This window comes from Pectinophora gossypiella, chromosome 2, assembly GCF_024362695.1.
Source record: "Pectinophora gossypiella chromosome 2, ilPecGoss1.1, whole genome shotgun sequence".
Lineage (NCBI taxonomy): Eukaryota > Metazoa > Arthropoda > Insecta > Lepidoptera > Gelechiidae > Pectinophora > Pectinophora gossypiella.
In genome coordinates this window covers 4908299-4928350 of record NC_065405.1, presented here as the reverse complement: position 1 = coordinate 4928350, position 20052 = coordinate 4908299, and the positions used below count along the sequence as shown (strand labels likewise).

Sequence of the window (20052 nt, the reverse complement as noted above, 5' to 3'; positions counted from 1 at the left end):
GTTATTAGAGTCGGCAACAGAACTTGAGTCGATTTTTAGTCTACCAGCGTATCTACAGGGTGTAACGGAAGGGGGGTATCAACCCGAAGTGTGCCAACTCTGTCACTATCTACAAATCACATGCGAGAGTATTGGCCGCCTAAGTTCATATTTGCATTAGTTATGAGCAATTGAATTCCAGGTCTTCATGTAATAAATTCAAATTTGCACAACACTACGTAGCAATCAGCTGTTCAAGGTATTTAACTTTTGAGTGAACAGCTACCACCTCTTTTATTTATGCCTGCCCTAGTAAAGGGTAAACGTGCCAGTGATGGCCATAAATAATCAATATTTTTTAAATTGTTTTGTTTCATTCTTGTGAGGCCAAGATTTCCAGACACAATAGTTAAAAAAACAATGGGCTTTGGTCCCGGTTACTACTTACTGATGTAAGTAAGTAGTCGTTACATGAGCGATGTCAGGGGCATTTGACGGCTCAATAATAACCCTCGCACCAGGTTATCCACCTCGCAACCCATAGGATAGAAGAAGATTTGAACATACATAAATCACGGCTTTATCCCTAATGGACCAGACAGAGCCACAAGTAATTACACATATCTAATATCACACTTACTGCGCTACTGAGGTGGGCAGAGTCACTTTGTTGTACAAGTTTTGTCCAAAAATTTAGTCGATTACCTACATTAATAGTTGATAAAGAAATGTACTTTACAATGCATCTCGTCTCCTTGTGTATTATGCTTTATTTTATGATTATGTAATATTTTATGATTAGGTCCCTAGTTTGGTTAGGACATTACAGGCTGATCACCTGATTGTCCGAAAGTAAGACGATCCGTGCTTCGGAAGGCACGTTAAGCCGTTGGTCCCGGTTACTACTTACTGTGTAAGTACGTAGTCGTTATAAATGAGTCATGTCAGGGGCCTTTGGCGGCTCAATAGTAACCCTGACACCAGGGTTGATGAGGTTAGTAATTCGCCTCAAAACCCACACGATAGAAGAAGAAGATGTAATATCAGGCTCCCTTAACACCAAATCCAGGTCAAATGGGCATCACGCTAGCGGCGAATGCGTTCATGGCTAGCTAGGTACGGGACAGTTTCATTAGAATACTTTCAGAGTTTTGCAGGCCCTTAACAACTACTACTAATACTCATACAGTTACCACCAATCACTGACTAAGGTGTGCAAGTACAACCACGTCACTTTACAATGGATCAAAGGACACAGCGATTCAAGAGGTAACGACGCGGCGGACGAGTTGGCCAGAAGGGGAACGGGAGGTAACAGCCATCGGTCCGGAACCGATATTGCCGATCTCATTCGGACAGGTTCGCTCGCTGCTACGAACGAGAGCAGCCAACAAACACACCTTTTTTTGACGTGACTTATCGAAGATTTGCCGCAAATGACATTAACTACTTGGCCGGACAAATGGGGAGCGCTGAAGGCTCTCACCCGGTACATCGTTTAAGACAACAGGCCTGAGGGTGCCCAGTTGAGCGCGAACCTCGGCTCAGGGCGTCGTCTGAGAGGAAAAATATTTGAAAGAATTAAATGACCCTAGTAAGCCGATAGCGATAAGCGCTGATTGAGGGAAGTCGTCGACCACGCCGGCGGTGTCGGTATCGGGGTCCTGAAGTGTTTGTTGTCGCGAGCTGATTGGCTGATGGCTTGAGTAATCGGGTCGGGATCGTATTACATCCTTCGGACGCCGATGCTATTCAGTACCGTTCCTAAGCGGGATGTATTCGGAAGCCGCAACTACCAGGGGATTTGTTTGGTGCGGAGCAGAATCAAACGAAAAAACGCTTTGAAGCTAATTTGAGCCATTGGGCAATGGTTGGCAGACCTAGGTCAATGTGCAGATTTCCATTGCGAAAGAACCACGGAGCTCCCGTGGATTTCGTGAAACGATTTTGTATTACCTGTAGACGGTAGATTTGAGAGAGACTCACGTGAGCGAAAACTACCCCTGCATAGGTCATGATCGGACGGATGCAAGTCGTGTAGATTTTCACCTTATTCCTAAGGGATAATTTACTACGCTTGTTAAGGAGACAATGAACACGGCCCATTACAAACGTGGCGCAATCGCGTACACGTTGGATATGGGCCTTGAAAGTAAGACGTCTATCTAAGACTACGCCGAGATATTTGACTTGCTCCTCCCAAGGGATCGGCTTGCCAGACACCTTGATGACTTAAGTTGACAGCGTGACAGTGACGTGTTATAATAGCCCTTTGAAAAGTACACCGCTGCACTTTTCTCCGGGTTTACCTTGATTCTCCATTTGCGAAACTACTTGCCCAAGGCATTGGCGCGTTGGAGAATTCCGGTCATCATAACTCGACCACGGCACGTAGAATAGATGGCTGTATCATCCGCAAATAAAGCTAGTTCGGTATTAGGATATTTGGGAATGAACAAACACACCAGACTATGAACCACCGTAAATAAATGCAGGCAGGCTAAGATGGCACTACCCAACATTAATAGTTGTCTCTCCAAAAGAATTCTAAATGTGAAGAGGTCTCCACTAATACAGGTAACAGCTACAGGTAGCAGGTGTAGCTGTGTGGTCACGGTGATATCAACAAACATCTGTTTACACTAGGTGTCACCGACAAGCCCCTGTGCAGAACCTGCATGGACGAGACAGCGGCCCATGTGCTACTGGAGTGTGAAGGAGCCGCCAACTACCGGGTCCGGCACCTTGGCCAGACGGGGTGCCTCCCTGAGGCGGCCGGCAACGTCAGAGGCTTGTTAGAATTCCTTGGGGATTTACAACATAGTAAAAGCAAAATAAATTTCTCAAGTACCGTTGTGACTGCCTACCCCTTAGTGATACGGGCGTGATATTATGTTAGTATGTTCTGATTACTTATGGCTCTGCCGACCCCATTAGGGATACGAGCAGCTGCAAGTGATTGTGTATCTTATTAACGAGACATTAATGTTACGTTTACAACATAGTAATGACAAAATTAATTTCTCAAGTAAAGTACCTACCTAACATAACTTTACTTTTACTATGATATGGTAAAAGTAATCTTAAAATAAGTAATACAATACTTTCATACAATACAATAATACTTTATTGCGTACAAGGAAATAAAAACACATAACAGTATTTTTTAAAATCTTTTTCTATCGTGTGGATTGTGAGGTGGATTACCAACCTCATCACCCCTGGTGTCAGGGTCACTATTGAGCCGCCAAAGGCCCCTGACATGACTCATGTAATGACTACTTTCTTACATAAGTAAGTAGTCACCGGGACCAACCGTGCTTTCCGAAGCACGGAATTGCAAATTGCATTGGGACAGTTAATGGGATTTATACCCTGTACCAGGATGCCAGAGCTCGCGAATAGAAAAAGGCACGCTAGTGTTTCGAACTATCGATAGTTCAGTATCGATTATCGATCACAAACATTTTCAACTACGATTTTGATTGGTAGAAATAAAAAAAATAACTTTTCAAAAAATCTAAATCCATGGACTTTTGAGTGATTGAAATTCAGTTTAGACAATCAGCCCACTCAAAATAACCATACTATCGGAGTGTTGCAATACTATTGACTGAGGGCAAAATTATCGATAGTTTGTTATTAATCCGCAACGATACTATCGATTGTATTGCACTTAGGTAATAAAATCGAAAATATTCCCACTTTCCGAGTTATCAATAGTCTTGCTATCGATCGACTCTCGGTCGGGATAGATTATCGATAGTATTTTTTTTGATCGGCAAGCACTAGTGCACCCGAAATTCAAAATGGCGGTGCTGTTAAGGGAAAGTTATCATTAACCATGATAAAAAATATTATTTTTTTTGTATTTTTTTTTCCTTCCTAAATTGTAGTCGTGTATTGTCCAACAGTGAACAATAACATCACGCCTTTTTCCCATTGGAGTAGACAGAGACTGCGGAATTTCACTTACCACTTCACGCTCGTATCGCTACATGCCCGTACCAGACATACATACATAATATCACGCCTTTATCTCTTATGGGGCAGACAGAGCCACAAGTAATCATAACATAGGTACATAAATAATTATCATGCTCGTACCGCTAATGGGATGTTCTTGTGACTCTGCCCACCCCATTAGGGATAGGGGCAGCTACAAGTGATAGTATGTCTTATTGTTGACCGATTCATTTCGCCTTCTGTTATTGCGCGGGATATTTGCGAAGAAACCTGGCAATTCTGTGTTAGTGCCAGAGTGTGAGCGCGGGTGATCCTTATTAGATAAACGACTTTTTTACTTTTCTAGGTTCAAAGTAATCTTAAAATAAGTACCTACTTTCATAAAATACAATACATTCATTCATTCAAACAATACCATAAAAATATTTTATTGCGCACAAAGAAATAACAACATACTTACCCTTAAGTACCAGGATACTAGCATTCGAAAGAGATAGAAACATGCACACGAAAGTAAACTGTCAAATTATTTGTCAGTGCTTGTTTACTATCTGCGGAGTGAAGTTCGAAATTTGGATTTGTTGTGATAACTGTGATTACTGTGATCAGTGATAGTTCGAGGTGTCTTTGAGTAATGCAGGTTATTATGAAATGATGATATGTGTGAGTGCCGGCGATGGCAACTTGAGTGAAGCACGGAACTTGTATCGTCAGCGATTCATAGAAGGTAGACCAGCTGATGAAGCCAGGCAACTGCCTTCACTGCGCTGCTTCAGGCAAATGGTCAATCGCCTACTGCATTTAACGGGCTCCTTCCACGCGTCATCCGAGACTGGCCGCTCGGCGACCCGTGATCCGGAGTTTGAAGAAGCCGTACTAGCCGTGCAGCCAACCCAAGGACTACCACGCGAACCTTACCACATGCAACGTACGCCCGAGCTCATTCCTGCTGATTATTTACCTCGTGTGGCATTCTGCGAATGGTACCCAGCTCAAGTGGAAAGCTCACCAGACTTTGCTTCGAAAGTGTTGTGGACAGATGAAGCGTCATTTGTAAGAGAGGAGATTAGTAATATTCATAATGAACATTACTGGTCGCACACCAACCCCCACCTGTCTCCCAGTCCCAGTCGTCGTTCCAACACCAATCATGGAGGATCAATGTTTGGGCTGGTATTGTTGGAGGTGTGCTTATGGGGCCACACTTTCTGGATCAACACCAAGGGAGCAGTTGCAGCAGCGCATCATTGAAGCGTTACTAACGGTGACGCCGGAGATGTTGCGCAATACCAGGGCATCTAGCTAAAGGCGAGCAGGTCTGTGCATCGAACGGGGAGGACGACATTTCGAACCTTTCTAGTAAAACGTAAGTCTAATTATTAATTACCTACCTACTTACCCACACTTTCACACTTTTTTTTTCCTATTTACTATTAAATTAAATACCTTACCTAAACAAATAGGTAATTTTAACTTATTTTACACGTCATAAAATTATGTGAGAATAGTTGTCAAAGCAAAATGACTCCAATTATTAGACGCTTTAGTGTCATTATTGTTTGTTACAGTCGCCGACGCGCCGCCGACTCGGATTGTTCCAATCGGCCGCCGACTCCTTTTGACGTTGCCGCCAAAGCCGCCGCCCGCTCGAATTTCGTACCTATCGCGGCCGTGCGAGCGCCACGAGTACCAGGCGACCAGGACGCGCTAGGAGATTTGTGTGGTGCCAATATTTGAGTGGATTAAGAACAGTGACCTCAATAGTGCTGTGCCGCGTTTTTTACATGCTGGGAATATTAAAATATTTTTTTTAACTGAAATTGAAAAAAATATCAAAAGTGTTTTTTTTTAATTGAAATTTCGCAGATAAGATCTACATAAGGTATAGTTTTGTCCCCTTTCGGCTTGATACCCCCGTTCCGTTATACCCTGTATATGGACAATAGACAAAACATGTCACCATGTGTTCATATCCATCTTACGACATTATCTTTTGGTGTTTTGTGGGGCCACCCCAATTAAGGGCGTGACGGTATCTACTTAACCAATTACAATTCTGCTCTTCCAGGGCTACAAGGAAGAAATAGAGAAGCCGGAGAACCAGCACCTGGTACCGGCAGCGCTAGTCGGCCAAGCAGACGTGCTGTTTGGCAACCTCCACGAACTCTTCACATTCCACCAAGACGTCTTCCTCAAGGACCTCGAGCGATCCATATCGGCGACTGAACTCGTTGCGCTATGTTTTGTCGAAAAGGTACCACTCATTCATTTTCCACTCTTCTTCTCCTCTAGCAATGAATAAGGAATAATACTACATATAGAACGGCAACTCTCCACTCCCTAGCAGCGTCTGAGCTAGATTTACAACCCTCCCCCCACCCTCTCGGACTTAGTTCATGGCGTAGCTCTTCAATCGTATGGCGTCAGACGCACACACACACGGATACGCGTGTACGATACGTCAATGTGTGATGTCTGCGTAAAACGAGGTTAGTTGTATGAAGTGTCCGGGATGAGCATCTAGTGTGGGTTGAGTATTTATGAAGGAATCACCTCAATTAATCGACCCTTAATACAACGAAAGAGTTTGGTATCTAACTATACTCCAACCCCGTCGCTTAAGGAAGGCTGGTAATGGGATGTATACAGGTAGTTTATGTTTGTTTACGTATGAATGAGCTTGTCAGTCCTCAATCCATAATTACCACCTTATAAACGAATGAATAATACAGTAATAAAAATACCTTAATTCTACTCTAATCTTTACACAATTACATTCTACTTAAGAGACATTGGCGCTGTTTATACATCATGAATACTTTCTTTCCTTTCGGTGTTTTTAGTGTTCGTAATTTGCTGTTATAGCGTGCTGCCAATTATTAGCTCAGTTGACAGAGCTTGAAAACCAAATTTCATTTCGCTTTATGAATATTGATTAACATGGCGCGCATCGAAGATCAAAGCACCGATACTCTTAAACGTGTGTACTTTCGTGATCGTCTAAACATTGAATTAATTTAATTTATATCTCTATATACAAGAGATACCTAAGTAAACTACCTGTTGCAAATAAACACGTACTTTGCACATTGCTGTGTGTGAGATTGGAATTTCTTTAAACCAAATATGAGCTCACGAGTACATCCCAGGCAAAACCAAATCAACCAAACTTAGTTAATTTAAAATTTCTTCGTTGCCTGATATAAGCGAAACTAAAAATAGAACAAAATAACTATTGTCTATCTTCTTATCGTGTCGATGGCAAACTAAACAGTATCGGCCCTAAACTTGACAACAAGTATGGCGCTAGCTGCAGCAGATCCTCCTGCGGGCAGGTTTTTGGGCACGCAGGGCACTATGTAAGATGTTCCATCGTTCGGGGAACAGTACCGCACTTGCACTTTACGTCCGAGCCATCGGAGATACTTCTATGATTACGTATAAGTAGTTAGATGTACATAATGAATACCAAACTCATTTCTCCATCAACAGCGCGAAACGTTCTTCCGGCTATACAGCTACTACTGCCAGAACATCCCCCGCTCGGAGCGGCTGCGGGAGACCTTAGTGGACACCCATCTATTCCTGCAGGCGTGCCAACTGCGGCTGGGACACAAGCTGCCTCTCGCTGCCTACCTGCTCAAACCCGTGCAGCGGATCACCAAATACCAGCTGCTTCTTAAGGTGGGTCTGCGGATCGTTCGGGTATCGTTCCCGGATAAGAGCACATTCAGTATGCCCCATCCGTCTAGCCATGTCGTGAATATAAGATAAATTACTTCCAAGGTAAATGACGTCAAAAATGCAGCGTTGTCCAATTTTTAGCACAGTGTAAGAGCCAGTATTAATCCCATCTTCATTTAGGATTTGGGACTCTCCTAATTTCTCAGCTCCATCTAAACGCCTCAGTTCTCGGCTAGAGAGAGCCTTCATAATTCCGAAACCATTTTGTATGTCTACGTAAACATAGGCTTAGCGTTACCATTACTCAAATCCTCGCATAGTTCATAAGTAAGAACCACAGATATTATCAAACGGGTTGCATACAAGCGAGATGCCTATTTTATTTGCCCGGATTATTCATTCATTTTAAAATTAGCAGTTGGCAATTTTCCGTCCCTTTCAATGTTGGCGGGTAAGAAAGGTATAACTTAAAATAAAATTAGGAAGTGTCTGCAGGAATTGGCGCCATAATTTTCTGCCCCAAATAATAAATTAAAAAAAAAAATGTTTATTTCTTTATCTTAGTTATTTTACATTATCAGGTGCACGGAGGCTCCATTTAAGCAACGATTTGCTTGTGATATGAAACTCCGCTCTTCTATAACTAGATTTACATTATTATTTAACTAGGCTACAGTAATTAAGTAAAACTAAGTACGTCGTCTTTACAAATCAAGAGGTATCATAAGTGTAAGTACTAGTTTTAATTTAAGGGGTACAAAGTTTCACATAGAGGCCGTAATAACGCTAAGGTACTAAGCGAATTTTATTTATACCTACAGTTTGCAGTGTGCGTGTGTACGTGTGTGTGTGTGTGTACGTGTGTGTGTGTGTGTTTTTATGTGGGTGTGCGGTTGGGTGTGAGAGAAATGGAGAGAGAGTGTATGGATCTAAGTAGATTTAACTATTTGGAAGTGGTTTTAAGTAGCAGTTTAGTTTATTTTCTGGTTTGAATTATATTTTCGATTTCTTGATATGTTTTGGTTTTTAGCCAGGCAACAAGGATTTTTTTGCAATTGAAAAATGTTGAATTTTGTTGTTGAATGTTGAAATGTTAAATTAAAACTATTAAATGTTTAAAAAGATTCAAAGCACCTCGTCTGGCGTTTGTCCAGTTTCATTCCGGCGTGTGCCTATTTAACGTGACATTAATAAAAAAAAAACAATAATAATAAATAAAAAATAAATCAATGATAATAGATTAATAATAATTTTATAATATATTTTTTTCTGTTTTAATTTGATTGATTTATTTAGATTAATATAAATCAATGATCCTTTCCAGGACTTACTCCGGTACAGTGAGTGTGGGTCGATGAGTACGGGTCTGCAGGAAGCTCTGGACTGTATGCTCGTCGTGTTGAAGTGCGTCAACGACTCCATGCATCAGATCGCCATCACTGGGGTTCCGGTGAGTTTGAATTCCAAACCATGTCCACCAACCAAACCAAAGCCAACCAAGCAAATCAAGTCCTTAAAACCATGTGTGCAGTCAATGATCCCTTTTGGCAGCACGATAAATAACCCTAGGGTTTATGCGATCAGTAATCAACCTTACAAGCCACACGACAGAAGAAATAGGTGATTTAAAAAAAATAACTCGTAAGTAATCAAGTGTCTCGCTATATTAACCGACCGTGAAAAATCTGTCGCGTTCATCATTCAAGCTTAGACACCAAACGAATCCAATAACTGAGAGTACTAATCTCGTATCATCAAACAACTTAATCCAAACGTTAATTGACAGTAATCTCTAGAAAATGTTGTTCTTCACCGGTCATTGGACACGAAGATTCAACAACATAAAGCATTTTTAAACTCTCCTGCTTTGGTATTAAGATTATTTTCCGAGATTAATACACTTAGCTGATGTAATCACGTATGTTGGTGCTTATCACAGCGAAATTGATCTTGGACATGCGACAGAGTTTACGGCAGTATCACACGCCAATCTTCTCGTCACTTTCCCAGGTCTCTCACTTTGAGTACTTTTCCTACCTTAAATATATCGCGTTGATTGCCTATACCTACTTATAGCCCAATGGAATAAACCTCAGTTCTATAGGTAGGTACCTATTTTAAACTTGAAGCAAAATTAAAAAAAAGAAAGAAACATTTATTATTTTCGGACACTACAGACACATACAGACAGGTACTTACATTACATTTAGGTAGCACAGGACAGAAACCACACGGAAATTAATATATAAAAAGAATACAAAAATTACAAGTTCTCTTCATCTTCATCATATTTGCAGACCCAATAATAACGAAGACTACTCACTTTTTAAAACTGGAAAACGTGCATCTTGAATCTTGCCGTCAAACTAAACCACAAATGATTCTAAACCGATAAGGCGACGCTTACTCTTTACTTAAATTTCCGAAGTTCGAAAGTGAGAATCAGCAAACCACGTAACTCATAAACTGCCCCACAGGTGGACCTCAGCCAGCAAGGCGAGCTGCTGATGCAGGGCTCGTTCCTGGTAGTATCAGAGAACAAGCGAGACCTACGGCTGAGGATACGGCCGCGCCGCCGACACATCTTCCTGTACGAGAAGGCCATGCTATTCTGCAAACCCGCCACCAAGAACAGCCATAACAAAGCCACGTACCACTTCAAACATGAACTTCAGGTGGGTTTATGTATAGTTTTGAAAAGCTGGTAAATGTCACCTTGACTTATCAGAGGTTACGACTGCCAGTCCTAATTATTTTGAAGTCAATTTAAGGAAAGAAATTCTTCTAAATTCACATTCACAGATCTGGGTATTCTTTCACCGACTTACACAGATTATTGGACCGGTTTTACCTTTGTTCTAACATTGGATTTACATTTTGGTCTTGTACGGGTCAGAAATTACCTTTATCAAATTATTCAGTGCTTTTTTTCATCTCGTTCAAATACAAACAGTATCAATCAAACCTTACTATCCCCAACAGATGTCACAAATCGGCCTAACGGAGTCAGTGAAGGGCGACCCCCGCAAGTTCGAGGTGTGGCGGCAGGGGCGCGCGGAGGTTCACACCATTACTGCGCCCACGATTGAGGTGAAGCGGGCCTGGGTGGAGCGCATCAAGCGCGTGCTGCTCGACCAGCTCAAGGAGTTAAAGGGCGAGCGCGTGCGACAATATGGAGCCCACAGGTTGGTTGACTAGCTGTTTGAGCTCTTCTTCTATCGTGTGGGTAGGTGGATTACCAATCTCAGCACCCTGGTGTCAAAGTAATTACTGAGCCGCCAAAGGCCGTGAGCCCAACGCTCAACTTCTAGACCACATAGGCCGTTCCGTTGGGGTTGATTAACTATCTTTGTGGCCAGCAGATGGGTCTCCGGACTTCTTAGGTAAACATTAATCATGTTGAAGTTACATGTAGATTAGTGAATCCTTTGAGGGATAGTTGCTAATCAAACTAGATCCACGCGAAAGAGTGTGAGAGAGTCTGAGAGGGACAAGGGGCTTGTTTACTTCGACCCTCAACGCTTCAAATTCACATATCTATGACCTCAAATAAAATATTGCGTCAAAATACAATAAAGTGCGTTGCCTTGAGTCTGTAGAATGGGTAAGCAATTCGTGGAAATATCATAAACTCCTCGTACTCAAAATGACATCAGTATTACGTAGATTTAAACGGACTTCAATCTATTCCAGGACACTAATCCAAGCGAGCTCTTGGGACTTAGCACCAGGCAGCGTGCCGCCGTCGCGGCCGCAACCCGCCGCTGCAACCCCCCGCACCGCCTCCTGCGATACCCACGACGAGCCCTGCTGGTCCACCGACCCTTCAGAGGACGAGGAGGATGAGCCTGACCATGCGCCGGTATGTACCGCTACTGGTCGATGACGGGAGGGGATCTGTCAACATGGGGGGAAAAATTATGTAAAAAATTGAATCACGGAATAAGTGGGAGGAGTATTTTTTTTGAATGTAGGACAGCGGGTTCTGCACGGGTTATTTCATCTTGCGCAGCGCGATAAATATCGCAGGTTTCGACAGCTATTGCTTCCGATATTTGTCGCGCTGCGCCCGATATCGTTACCGTGCCGATCTCGCTCATTACGCTGTGATTCAGTTTAATATGACCATATGGAGCTTATCTCAGTACCCGTAGGGCTTAGTTTTGTGACTGTTTGAACTCAAAAATTAAGTCTGACAGATCCGCAGATACCTACCCACATTTGTTGTATTGGCGTAACTACCCGTTAGTAAACTGTCTGTTGTTTCTATCTTGTGGCTTTGTAAAGCTGTCGTTATGACTTGAGACATAATAATGTAATGTGAGATAATTATATTATTTGTACCTGTTGTAATTGTAAATGTTGAATTTGTTTATAAAACAAATATTACTAACATGTTGTTTAATTAGCGCTTCCTGCGGGGTAGCTTACTAAATGCGGGCCTAAAAATTAATGCCAACTAATTTTGGGTTTGCAGTGTTGAGTGAAGTGAAAAAATCCACTTGCTATGTAAGTGTAAAGTGTATTTGTATAGGAATGTGGGCTGAATAGTCACGGGTAGCGCATGATAGGCTGCAACCCGCACCACCTAATGCTTTCGGGAGAGTAGGGGTCGCGAGCAGGGGTGCAGCGGCGGTGGCCGACGATACAACCACCCACTCAGCTTTGGTAGAGAACTTGTAGCACTATCTCACCATACTAATAACAAATTCGAAATTGAACTTTCAATAAACTAAACAGAAGGTAGTGAAAAAGCTTCGTTCGTAACTACAAATTCTCTAACCATTACTCCGGAGATATAAGACGATACCAGTGCCCTATCCCAGTCCGATAGAGTTCACGCCGTCACTGCATTGATTTGGCCAACCACCCATCATCGCTTTAAGTTAATTTAAATTTTATGAATGATTTAGCGACACCGGCACAAAAGCCTCAGAGAATTTAGTTAAGCACTATCCACGTGGCACCTCACTAATATATAAATAAACTAAATTAAAATACCTAATAAATAAATAAATGAGGTGGTTATTGAGCAGTATGGTTTTCTCAGTGCGCGCCATTTTGTTGCGAGCTATGAACAAAATGGCCGCCACTTTGTAAGTTGTGTTGTTCAACAGGTGACGGAGGCCGTCGGTCTCAACGGTACCATACACAGAATGGTACAATTCTTTTCGGTATCGGGCTCGGCGCATGCCACATCTACGTTTTACGTATCACAGTATTAAATAACCCTTGCGAGATATAAGAGGCTTGTACATAAGACGAAAAGAGACTGAGTTAATATCCAAAGTTTTGTAACCAAAGAATTAGACTGCGAACGTGGATATAATATGTCGAAACAGTAACTACCGTGTAAGTCATGTTTTTTGTTTGTTATGTCACTCATTGTCGGTGTGCTTTTTGTTTTGATTATGCGCTTGCTTCGATAAATGTTACATTAATATTGATATCATATTTTATTTACGTACAAGTCGAAACATCGGTGTAATGCGTGTTACACCCCTCTCTATCTGTAATAAATAACTCTTACATCATTATGGACATTGTTATAGAACAACACGATTCTATGTAAGTTAAACTGTCTTATACCTAATATAAAGAGTGTTATCTAAAGTCAGCACTGCTCGGCACAGCATTTCAGCTTATATCACCTCCGACATCACTATTTGGTGTGTTGTGGAAACGCTTATTCTAAAGTATCTTCTACATCTCTGTCATATTGCTTCATAGCAATGCACACTTTGTTCAAAACTAGTACTGCACATTCTAAACTCATTGGACGAAGTGTTTATTTACGTAATATTATGTCACTACTCGCAAACAAATCACATGCCTAGGTACGAACATACTTCAAACTCGATATTTAATTATTTTATATGAAAAATCATGGTCAAAATATATTTAATTATAATTATGTGTACTTATATAACATAATTTATAAGTATCGTGTATGCAAAATACATTATAAATTTCAGTGTGCGCTTAAACTAATAACTCGCATGTGACAGCCTAATATGCAGCAAAGTGAAACATGAATTAGAACAAAATGTGCTTTTATTTGAGATTGATGAGGGAATCAATATTGTTAAAGACCTTTGCTATTTTCCATTGACTTTAGTACGTTAAAACGTACAATGTTTATGTATATAGACCGTTCTTTCATTGGTCTTAAGCACATACTCATAGCACATTCTGTACTAATTTGTCGGTATACTATAACATCACAAATGGGGCAAAATTATGTTGCATGTCTATAACGATTTGGTGGGCGAAAGGACGCATGTTTCCGTGTATTTATCAGGGTCGATTTCAAACTCTCTGTGTGGTGTATTTATAATACATTTTTCATATTTACTGTAAACATGAGTTTAACAGATATCCGCCAGAGACATTTCGAAAATTATACCATACAGCATGTAGAAATGAAATTACATAGAAGTGAACTTGGCTAAAATATCTTGTAAACGTTCTTTTTATCGTACCTATACGAGAGTAACACTAAAGATATTTTGACCAGGTTACAAAGAAATTGAAAGACATACAGCAGTAGTACGTATCAAATAACACTTGAGATGTAATGGTCATTGCAGACTATACTGATGTGTTGGTATGCGCAGGCGGTGGGGTGCGCGCTAGTGGCGCTGTCAGACTACACGGCGGTGGGGGCCAGTGAGGTATCGCTGCGCGAGGGGCAGCACGCCGAGCTGCTCAAAGTCGGCTGCGCTGGCTGGTGGTACGTGCGCCTGGCAGGTGAGATACACTCTCTCTTTCTTTTCTATCTGACTCATTCCCAATATATTGGGGAAAACTGCTGATATTATTACCTGCAGCGATTATTCTATTACTTTTGCAGGTAGTTTTTGTGTTCTCCTGCAACGATTATACATTTGGAGCGAGTTTGGAACTGTTACTTAGCTACTTTATTATCAGTAATTAAAAATATTTTGAACTTGCAGCGGGCCACGGCGAGGGCTGGGCGCCGGCGGCGTACCTCGACCAGCGCAAGACATCGCGTTCCTCCAGCCGCTCACACGATCGTCTGCATGACCACTAACTCAACAATACTCTAAAATACACACAGTGTCATTTCCAATGACTTTTTAATTATATGTGACCGTGCTTATTTGAAAAATGGCAACACTGACGTTGCGTTTTATCAAGGATTCTGGCCCAAAGGACTTGATTCGAGGCTTAATCTTTAAAAAAATATATCAAGGATTGTCACACAAAAATGTACCTTCTTCTAAATTCAAACCAATTAATTAGGTAACAAAAGAACTTCAAAATGTAAAGTGTAATTTAACGATTGGTTTAGAATCGGTAGGCTTTAAATTTTAAGTTCAATGTTTGTGTACCCAAAGAAAGAGTAAGACACTCGATGTCAAAAGCAAAATGGCATTTGGCACTCGACACCCCACTCGTTGCTGTTAATGTCGAACAATAATATTTGTTAATGTATGTAAATGTTGTTCTAAAAGAAGCTTTATTGTAAATTAGTCTTAGCTGTAGCCCCGTGTTATCGTTATGATATGGTTACGATTATCCAAAGCTATCGGTAGTAGCGTAGAGGAGGTTTAGCAAGGTAACACAGAATATTGAGTGGGTCATACATTGGTCACAATTTTGGGGTCTCCGTTAAATACCATTCAAGTATCGACATGATTCCGTCACAATCTCTGTTACCTTGCCAAACTTCAGTAGAAGTGACTGGTTCCGTATGTTTCTGTACATAATTATTTAATTATAGTAATTTATTTTGATGCTAGTTGAGCTTTCGGTGTTATTTCGTGTTATGTCTCAACTCTCCATGACAGATACTGTGGGTAGTATTGATTTATCATAGTCGTTTAGGGCCCTGTATATTTAATTACGTAGGTATTGGTCGGTAGCAACTTACCTGCATTACATCGCCTATCCAAACTCATGAATGTTGTGCTCGAAAAACGTTCCCAAAGTAAATAGGTAAGTTATTACTTACCTGTTTGCTGTATGACCAAACACTTTCATATCATTCATCCTTATCATATTAGAAATTCGACGCTTATCTAAGAATCATCATTCAATGCATGATATTAAATCGGTTGATTAATATTATTTACATAACAACGATATTTTAAAGTATTTTACAAATAAATTGTAGTTGTTAAAACTTGATTGTTGCTAGTCATGGTCACATCATGATATCATGTTCGTGCTGTCATCATTCATATCATAATTCAGGGTGACCGTCTGTTCACATTAAGTTGTAAATAAAAAAACGGCTACGATATGTTGTTCGGAAAAGCTTGTTTAATTGATAATGTTACTTGTTAGTGCACGGTCACCCTTTCATGCGTTTCCCACCACAGTACCTGTTCCTTCATTGTATAAATGTATTATTTCCATCCTATCATGTACCTTTTGTATAGACTCATGATTATTTTCGAGCTGGCCACAATTACACAGAATATGTCTATTTTAGTTGTGTTTTATTTATTTTACCCTATCCCTTCATCTATTTTACGCCGACGCCTATTTCATCCAAGATTATATGGACGCACCTGTATTTATGCTCTAAGTATAAAATATTACTCTGTTTTTAAAAAGAAAAGGTGTGGGTACATAAGAAAGGATACAATATTAAGTAATATTATAAAGTGCAAAATGTTATAAACGGCTGTGAAAAACCTAGTGATGAATTTTATAAATTTTTTGATCAAACTTATGACTCCTATTACATAAACCTATAAACGTATTAAGTATAGGTATTTCTAAGCTTTTCCTCACTTTGTACTTTTCTTCTTCTATAAAACTTAATATTTTATGCTTCAATGATAGGTAACATGAATGTAGACAGTAGTTTATATTATAAAAATATGTAACAGTTCTATTTATATATTTACTAAGTACAGTATAACACTATAACCACTTCTTATTATATAATGGTCATAATAAAGAAAACAAATTAACAGAGAATGCTTTAACCTTGAAGGTAATAAAAGTGAAAATTATACTTTGATCCGGACCTTATCGTATGGATTCTCAGTATCAGAGTATGATGCTCATTGCTTCACATTTTAACACGTTCCCGGACACAAGATACGATATCCCCATGACAAGCGATATCCAAAGTCTGCATGTCATTTACCTACTGTTAATTTAGTACATCATTCATTACCTAATCACAGTGCACAAATGAACTTTATATAAATGTTTAATCAGACTATTCGAGACCGTTGAAATCCATGAAAACCATGAAATCTGATACTTCGCTTTTTAATTCATAAATTATCTCTTTCACTAGCTTTCCGCCCGCGACTCCTTCCGCGTGGACTTCGATTATCTCGCGTGTCACATTTTTATTCACATGATGGATGAACATAAACTATCCTATATCTTTTCCTGAGTCTCCAACTATCACCATATCAAATTTCAATTAAATTGGTTGAGCGGCTTAAGCGTGAAAAAGCAGACGGACAGATGGTTAATTTCACATTTATAATATTAATGTGAATTTTTAACTTTTTTGCCAGGTAGGTAGGTATCTTCACACACAGGACACAGGTCTCATTTTTTCACGTAAGCATCTCTGCTAAACACATCCATCACAAACATTTTACTCTCAATTAATATCGCTCAGTTTGAGCTATGTATGGGAATAAATGAGAAAATAGCTCCCTTCCAGTGCCTTGGGTAGTCTAAATAATATGAAACTATCATTATAAATAGAGCTCAAAACATCATTCACTTTACACAGGCCGTCATGTTGTTGTGCACTTTGATTAACTTATTTCTAACAACGCCGCTCTTTGTTTCGGTTGTGTGAATGACCTCAATTAGATAACCAGATAAGTAGCGTTTTATAACACTATAGAATACTTTAGAACTAGTACAAATATTATGGTAGGGAGTTAGACAATAGGCATTTCAGAAAGTTATTAATATGTAATAGTCGAATTGTATCGGGTTTACTGTAGCTGACTTCATACATATATGAGATGCCTTTGTTGTGTTACTAAGAAAGCAAATGGCGTTATGTTTGTAACACAAAAAAGAGTTTGTGTTTAATGATGGTATAAAAACAGTAAACAAAGGCTATATTATAAGTTATTAAAATATAATGTATAACCAAGGAAATTTAAAATCGATCCAATGCTTCAAAAGCAGTTTTTAACAGGTCAAGTTACTAGTTTAAAATGTCTCTGCCTTTATTCGAGCTTAAACAAACTAACATATTATTTTAGTTTCTGTAGTACTGTTTGTTATAATGTCATGGAAATAAATTTCTTTTATGAAAATTGTTCTCTTCTTTCCAATTCTTACAATAGAGTATCTATTTATGAAATCAATATTGTTAATTAAGTAAACAATTTACTTCACTCACCCAGTTTAAGATAAAGAAAACATTTGTTTTGATAACACAATACCTTATCAACTATGTTGCCAAACCAATCAAACAAAATGTTCCACTGTTGCATTTTCATGTATTTGTCCAAGAAAAATAGTATCTCTAAAGTAAACATGTATAGAAAGTTTCTCAAAAACAAACAACATTCACCAAATGATCACAAATTCGTAGAATGGAATCTAAAGATTTGTACCACAAATCAATCCCCACTTTTACTTAAAAAGAAATTGATTGTTTATTGAGATGCCCGCAATCTGCTGAAAATGCGGCTCTTGAAAATGTTATCAATCTTACTGAAAACAGTATCGGCCGCCTGCGAGGCGTCTACTCTGTAATGTAGGCCTTTCCTTAAGTAGTAGTCCACCAGCGGCACGGTCTGTGAATGATATGTGGCCAGACGTTTCTTCAGAGCATCAACATTATCATCAGACCTCCTGATCAGGGGTTCTCCAGTAACATCATCAGTCATGGGTTTCTTGGGAGGATGGAACTCTTCATGATAGCTCCGTCCACTAGGCGTGTGGATCAGACGGCCAGTGATTCTGCGGACCAGCAAGCTGTCTTGGATGCTGAATTCAATCACTGCATCCAGTTCAGTCTTTCTCTTCGCCAGCAAGTCATCCAACTAAAATAATAAATATTTTTTATCATTCAAATAAATAAAACTGGCCAGTGGAAATTCAAAATTAATACACATAAATATTGATTGATTATTATTTTAGTCCAAAATTTTTTAATTATTTGAACTATGCTGGTTGCAGTGATCTAATGAGAAATATTTTAAATGTATTTATTATTAAAATATTATAGATGTGATATACATGTAGAACTATAAGTGGGAGATAGATAAGGGGGCTGATTACAAAACAATAAACAAAAATTTTACCTTTTGTGCTTGCGGCACAGTTCTGGGGAAACCATCCAGCAGGAACCCGTTCTTACATTCAGGCTGGTCCAGGTTCTTATCAATCATGTCAACAACCATTTCGTCGGATACCAGCTTGCCTTCATCCATGACCTTCTTGAGGCGGCGGCCGAGGTCGGAGCCCGACGCCACCTCGGCGCGCAACATATCGCCGGTAGATAAGTGACATACACAGTACTTCTCTTTCAGGCGGGGTGCCTACAAAGACAACATGCACAATCGTCAATTAAAGTCCACCTACGATTATGTAACAGTAAAGACTCAATAAGAAGTCAATTACCATTCATCATTGATGAGTAGGGTATAACATTGAAAGTTTCAAGGTGCCTATTGTCAGAGGTCAAAGGTAACAAAGATAACTTCATACCTGAGTTCCCTTGCCGGAGCCGGGTGGCCCAAGGAGCACTGCTCTGATGCCAATAGGGTCTTCATCAGGTTGAATTTTTAATGCTGTAGCTGCAGGAGCCATATCGGTGAAAGAACCTAATACGAACTTGTACTGAAAATAACCTATGAACTATGGATATTTCTTAATTTAAATAAATGTCCACTGACGACAAGTCCGTCACGTCACGTGCAATGACTACTTACTATCTAAATTAAAATGTATACCTATCTAAATTAAACTTGATAACGGCAAGAGAGATTTGAGGCCGACCGGACATGTGTGATGGTGACGTTGATCGATAAACGTCAATTAACTGTCATTTTTTATATTTTTTTACATCATGGCCTACTATACTTAACTCTCTCTTCTCTTGTGGTTGTTGGGTAACATAACATAAACAAATACGGAAATACAAGATATAGAAACAACATATAACGTAAATAATGAGTACAGCAAACGGACGGTTTTTGGTTTACCTACTTTGCAAGTTATTTCTAAATAACAAATGTTTTTTACTAATAGCAATATTGACGTTATTCATGCGTTTAGTTAACTGTGAGACTCAAAAGATAAAATAAAAATATTAAATAAATATTTATCAGTTACTACATTATGAAAGATGTATAATTTTTCAGAACTGAATTGTGGATTTATATTATTTAAACAAAAATTTCGAATGACAATCTTTTCTTTTATAGATCCAATAACAAAACGTTGTATCAG

General features: G+C 39.7%; 2 protein-coding genes across 8 annotated transcripts in view; one reads left to right on the top strand and one right to left on the bottom strand.

The window, feature by feature from the left end:
• Positions 1-16089, top strand: part of LOC126371816 (guanine nucleotide exchange factor DBS-like) — a 165475-nt gene extending 149386 nt beyond the window's left edge. For 5 of the 7 annotated variants that reach the window (XM_050017186.1, XM_050017202.1, XM_050017210.1 and 2 more), the window contains exons 13-20: positions 6014-6199; positions 7438-7629; positions 8954-9079; positions 10107-10304; positions 10612-10814; positions 11323-11491; positions 14247-14379; positions 14586-16089. In XM_050017186.1, coding sequence (XP_049873143.1) covers positions 6014-6199; positions 7438-7629; positions 8954-9079; positions 10107-10304; positions 10612-10814; positions 11323-11491; positions 14247-14379; positions 14586-14683 — 1305 coding nt within the window. In that variant the 3' untranslated portion in view covers positions 14684-16089. Of the gene's footprint in view, positions 1-6013; positions 6200-7437; positions 7630-8953; positions 9080-10106; positions 10305-10611; positions 10815-11322; positions 11492-12106; positions 12715-12746; positions 12982-14246; positions 14380-14585 lie in introns of those variants that run through there. The other 2 variants (XR_007567088.1, XM_050017230.1) reach the window with 2 other exon arrangements.
• Positions 16090-18072: 1983 nt separating this feature from the next.
• On the bottom strand, positions 18073-19808 carry LOC126372462 (adenylate kinase). The gene is made up of 3 exons (XM_050018238.1): positions 19309-19808; positions 18903-19139; positions 18073-18641 (listed from the first exon to the last, which is right to left on the bottom strand). The coding sequence occupies exons 1-3, from the start codon at positions 19408-19410 to the stop codon at positions 18252-18254; spliced, it is 729 nt and encodes a 242-aa protein (XP_049874195.1). The 5' UTR covers positions 19411-19808; the 3' UTR covers positions 18073-18251.
• Positions 19809-20052: the final 244 nt, after the last annotated feature.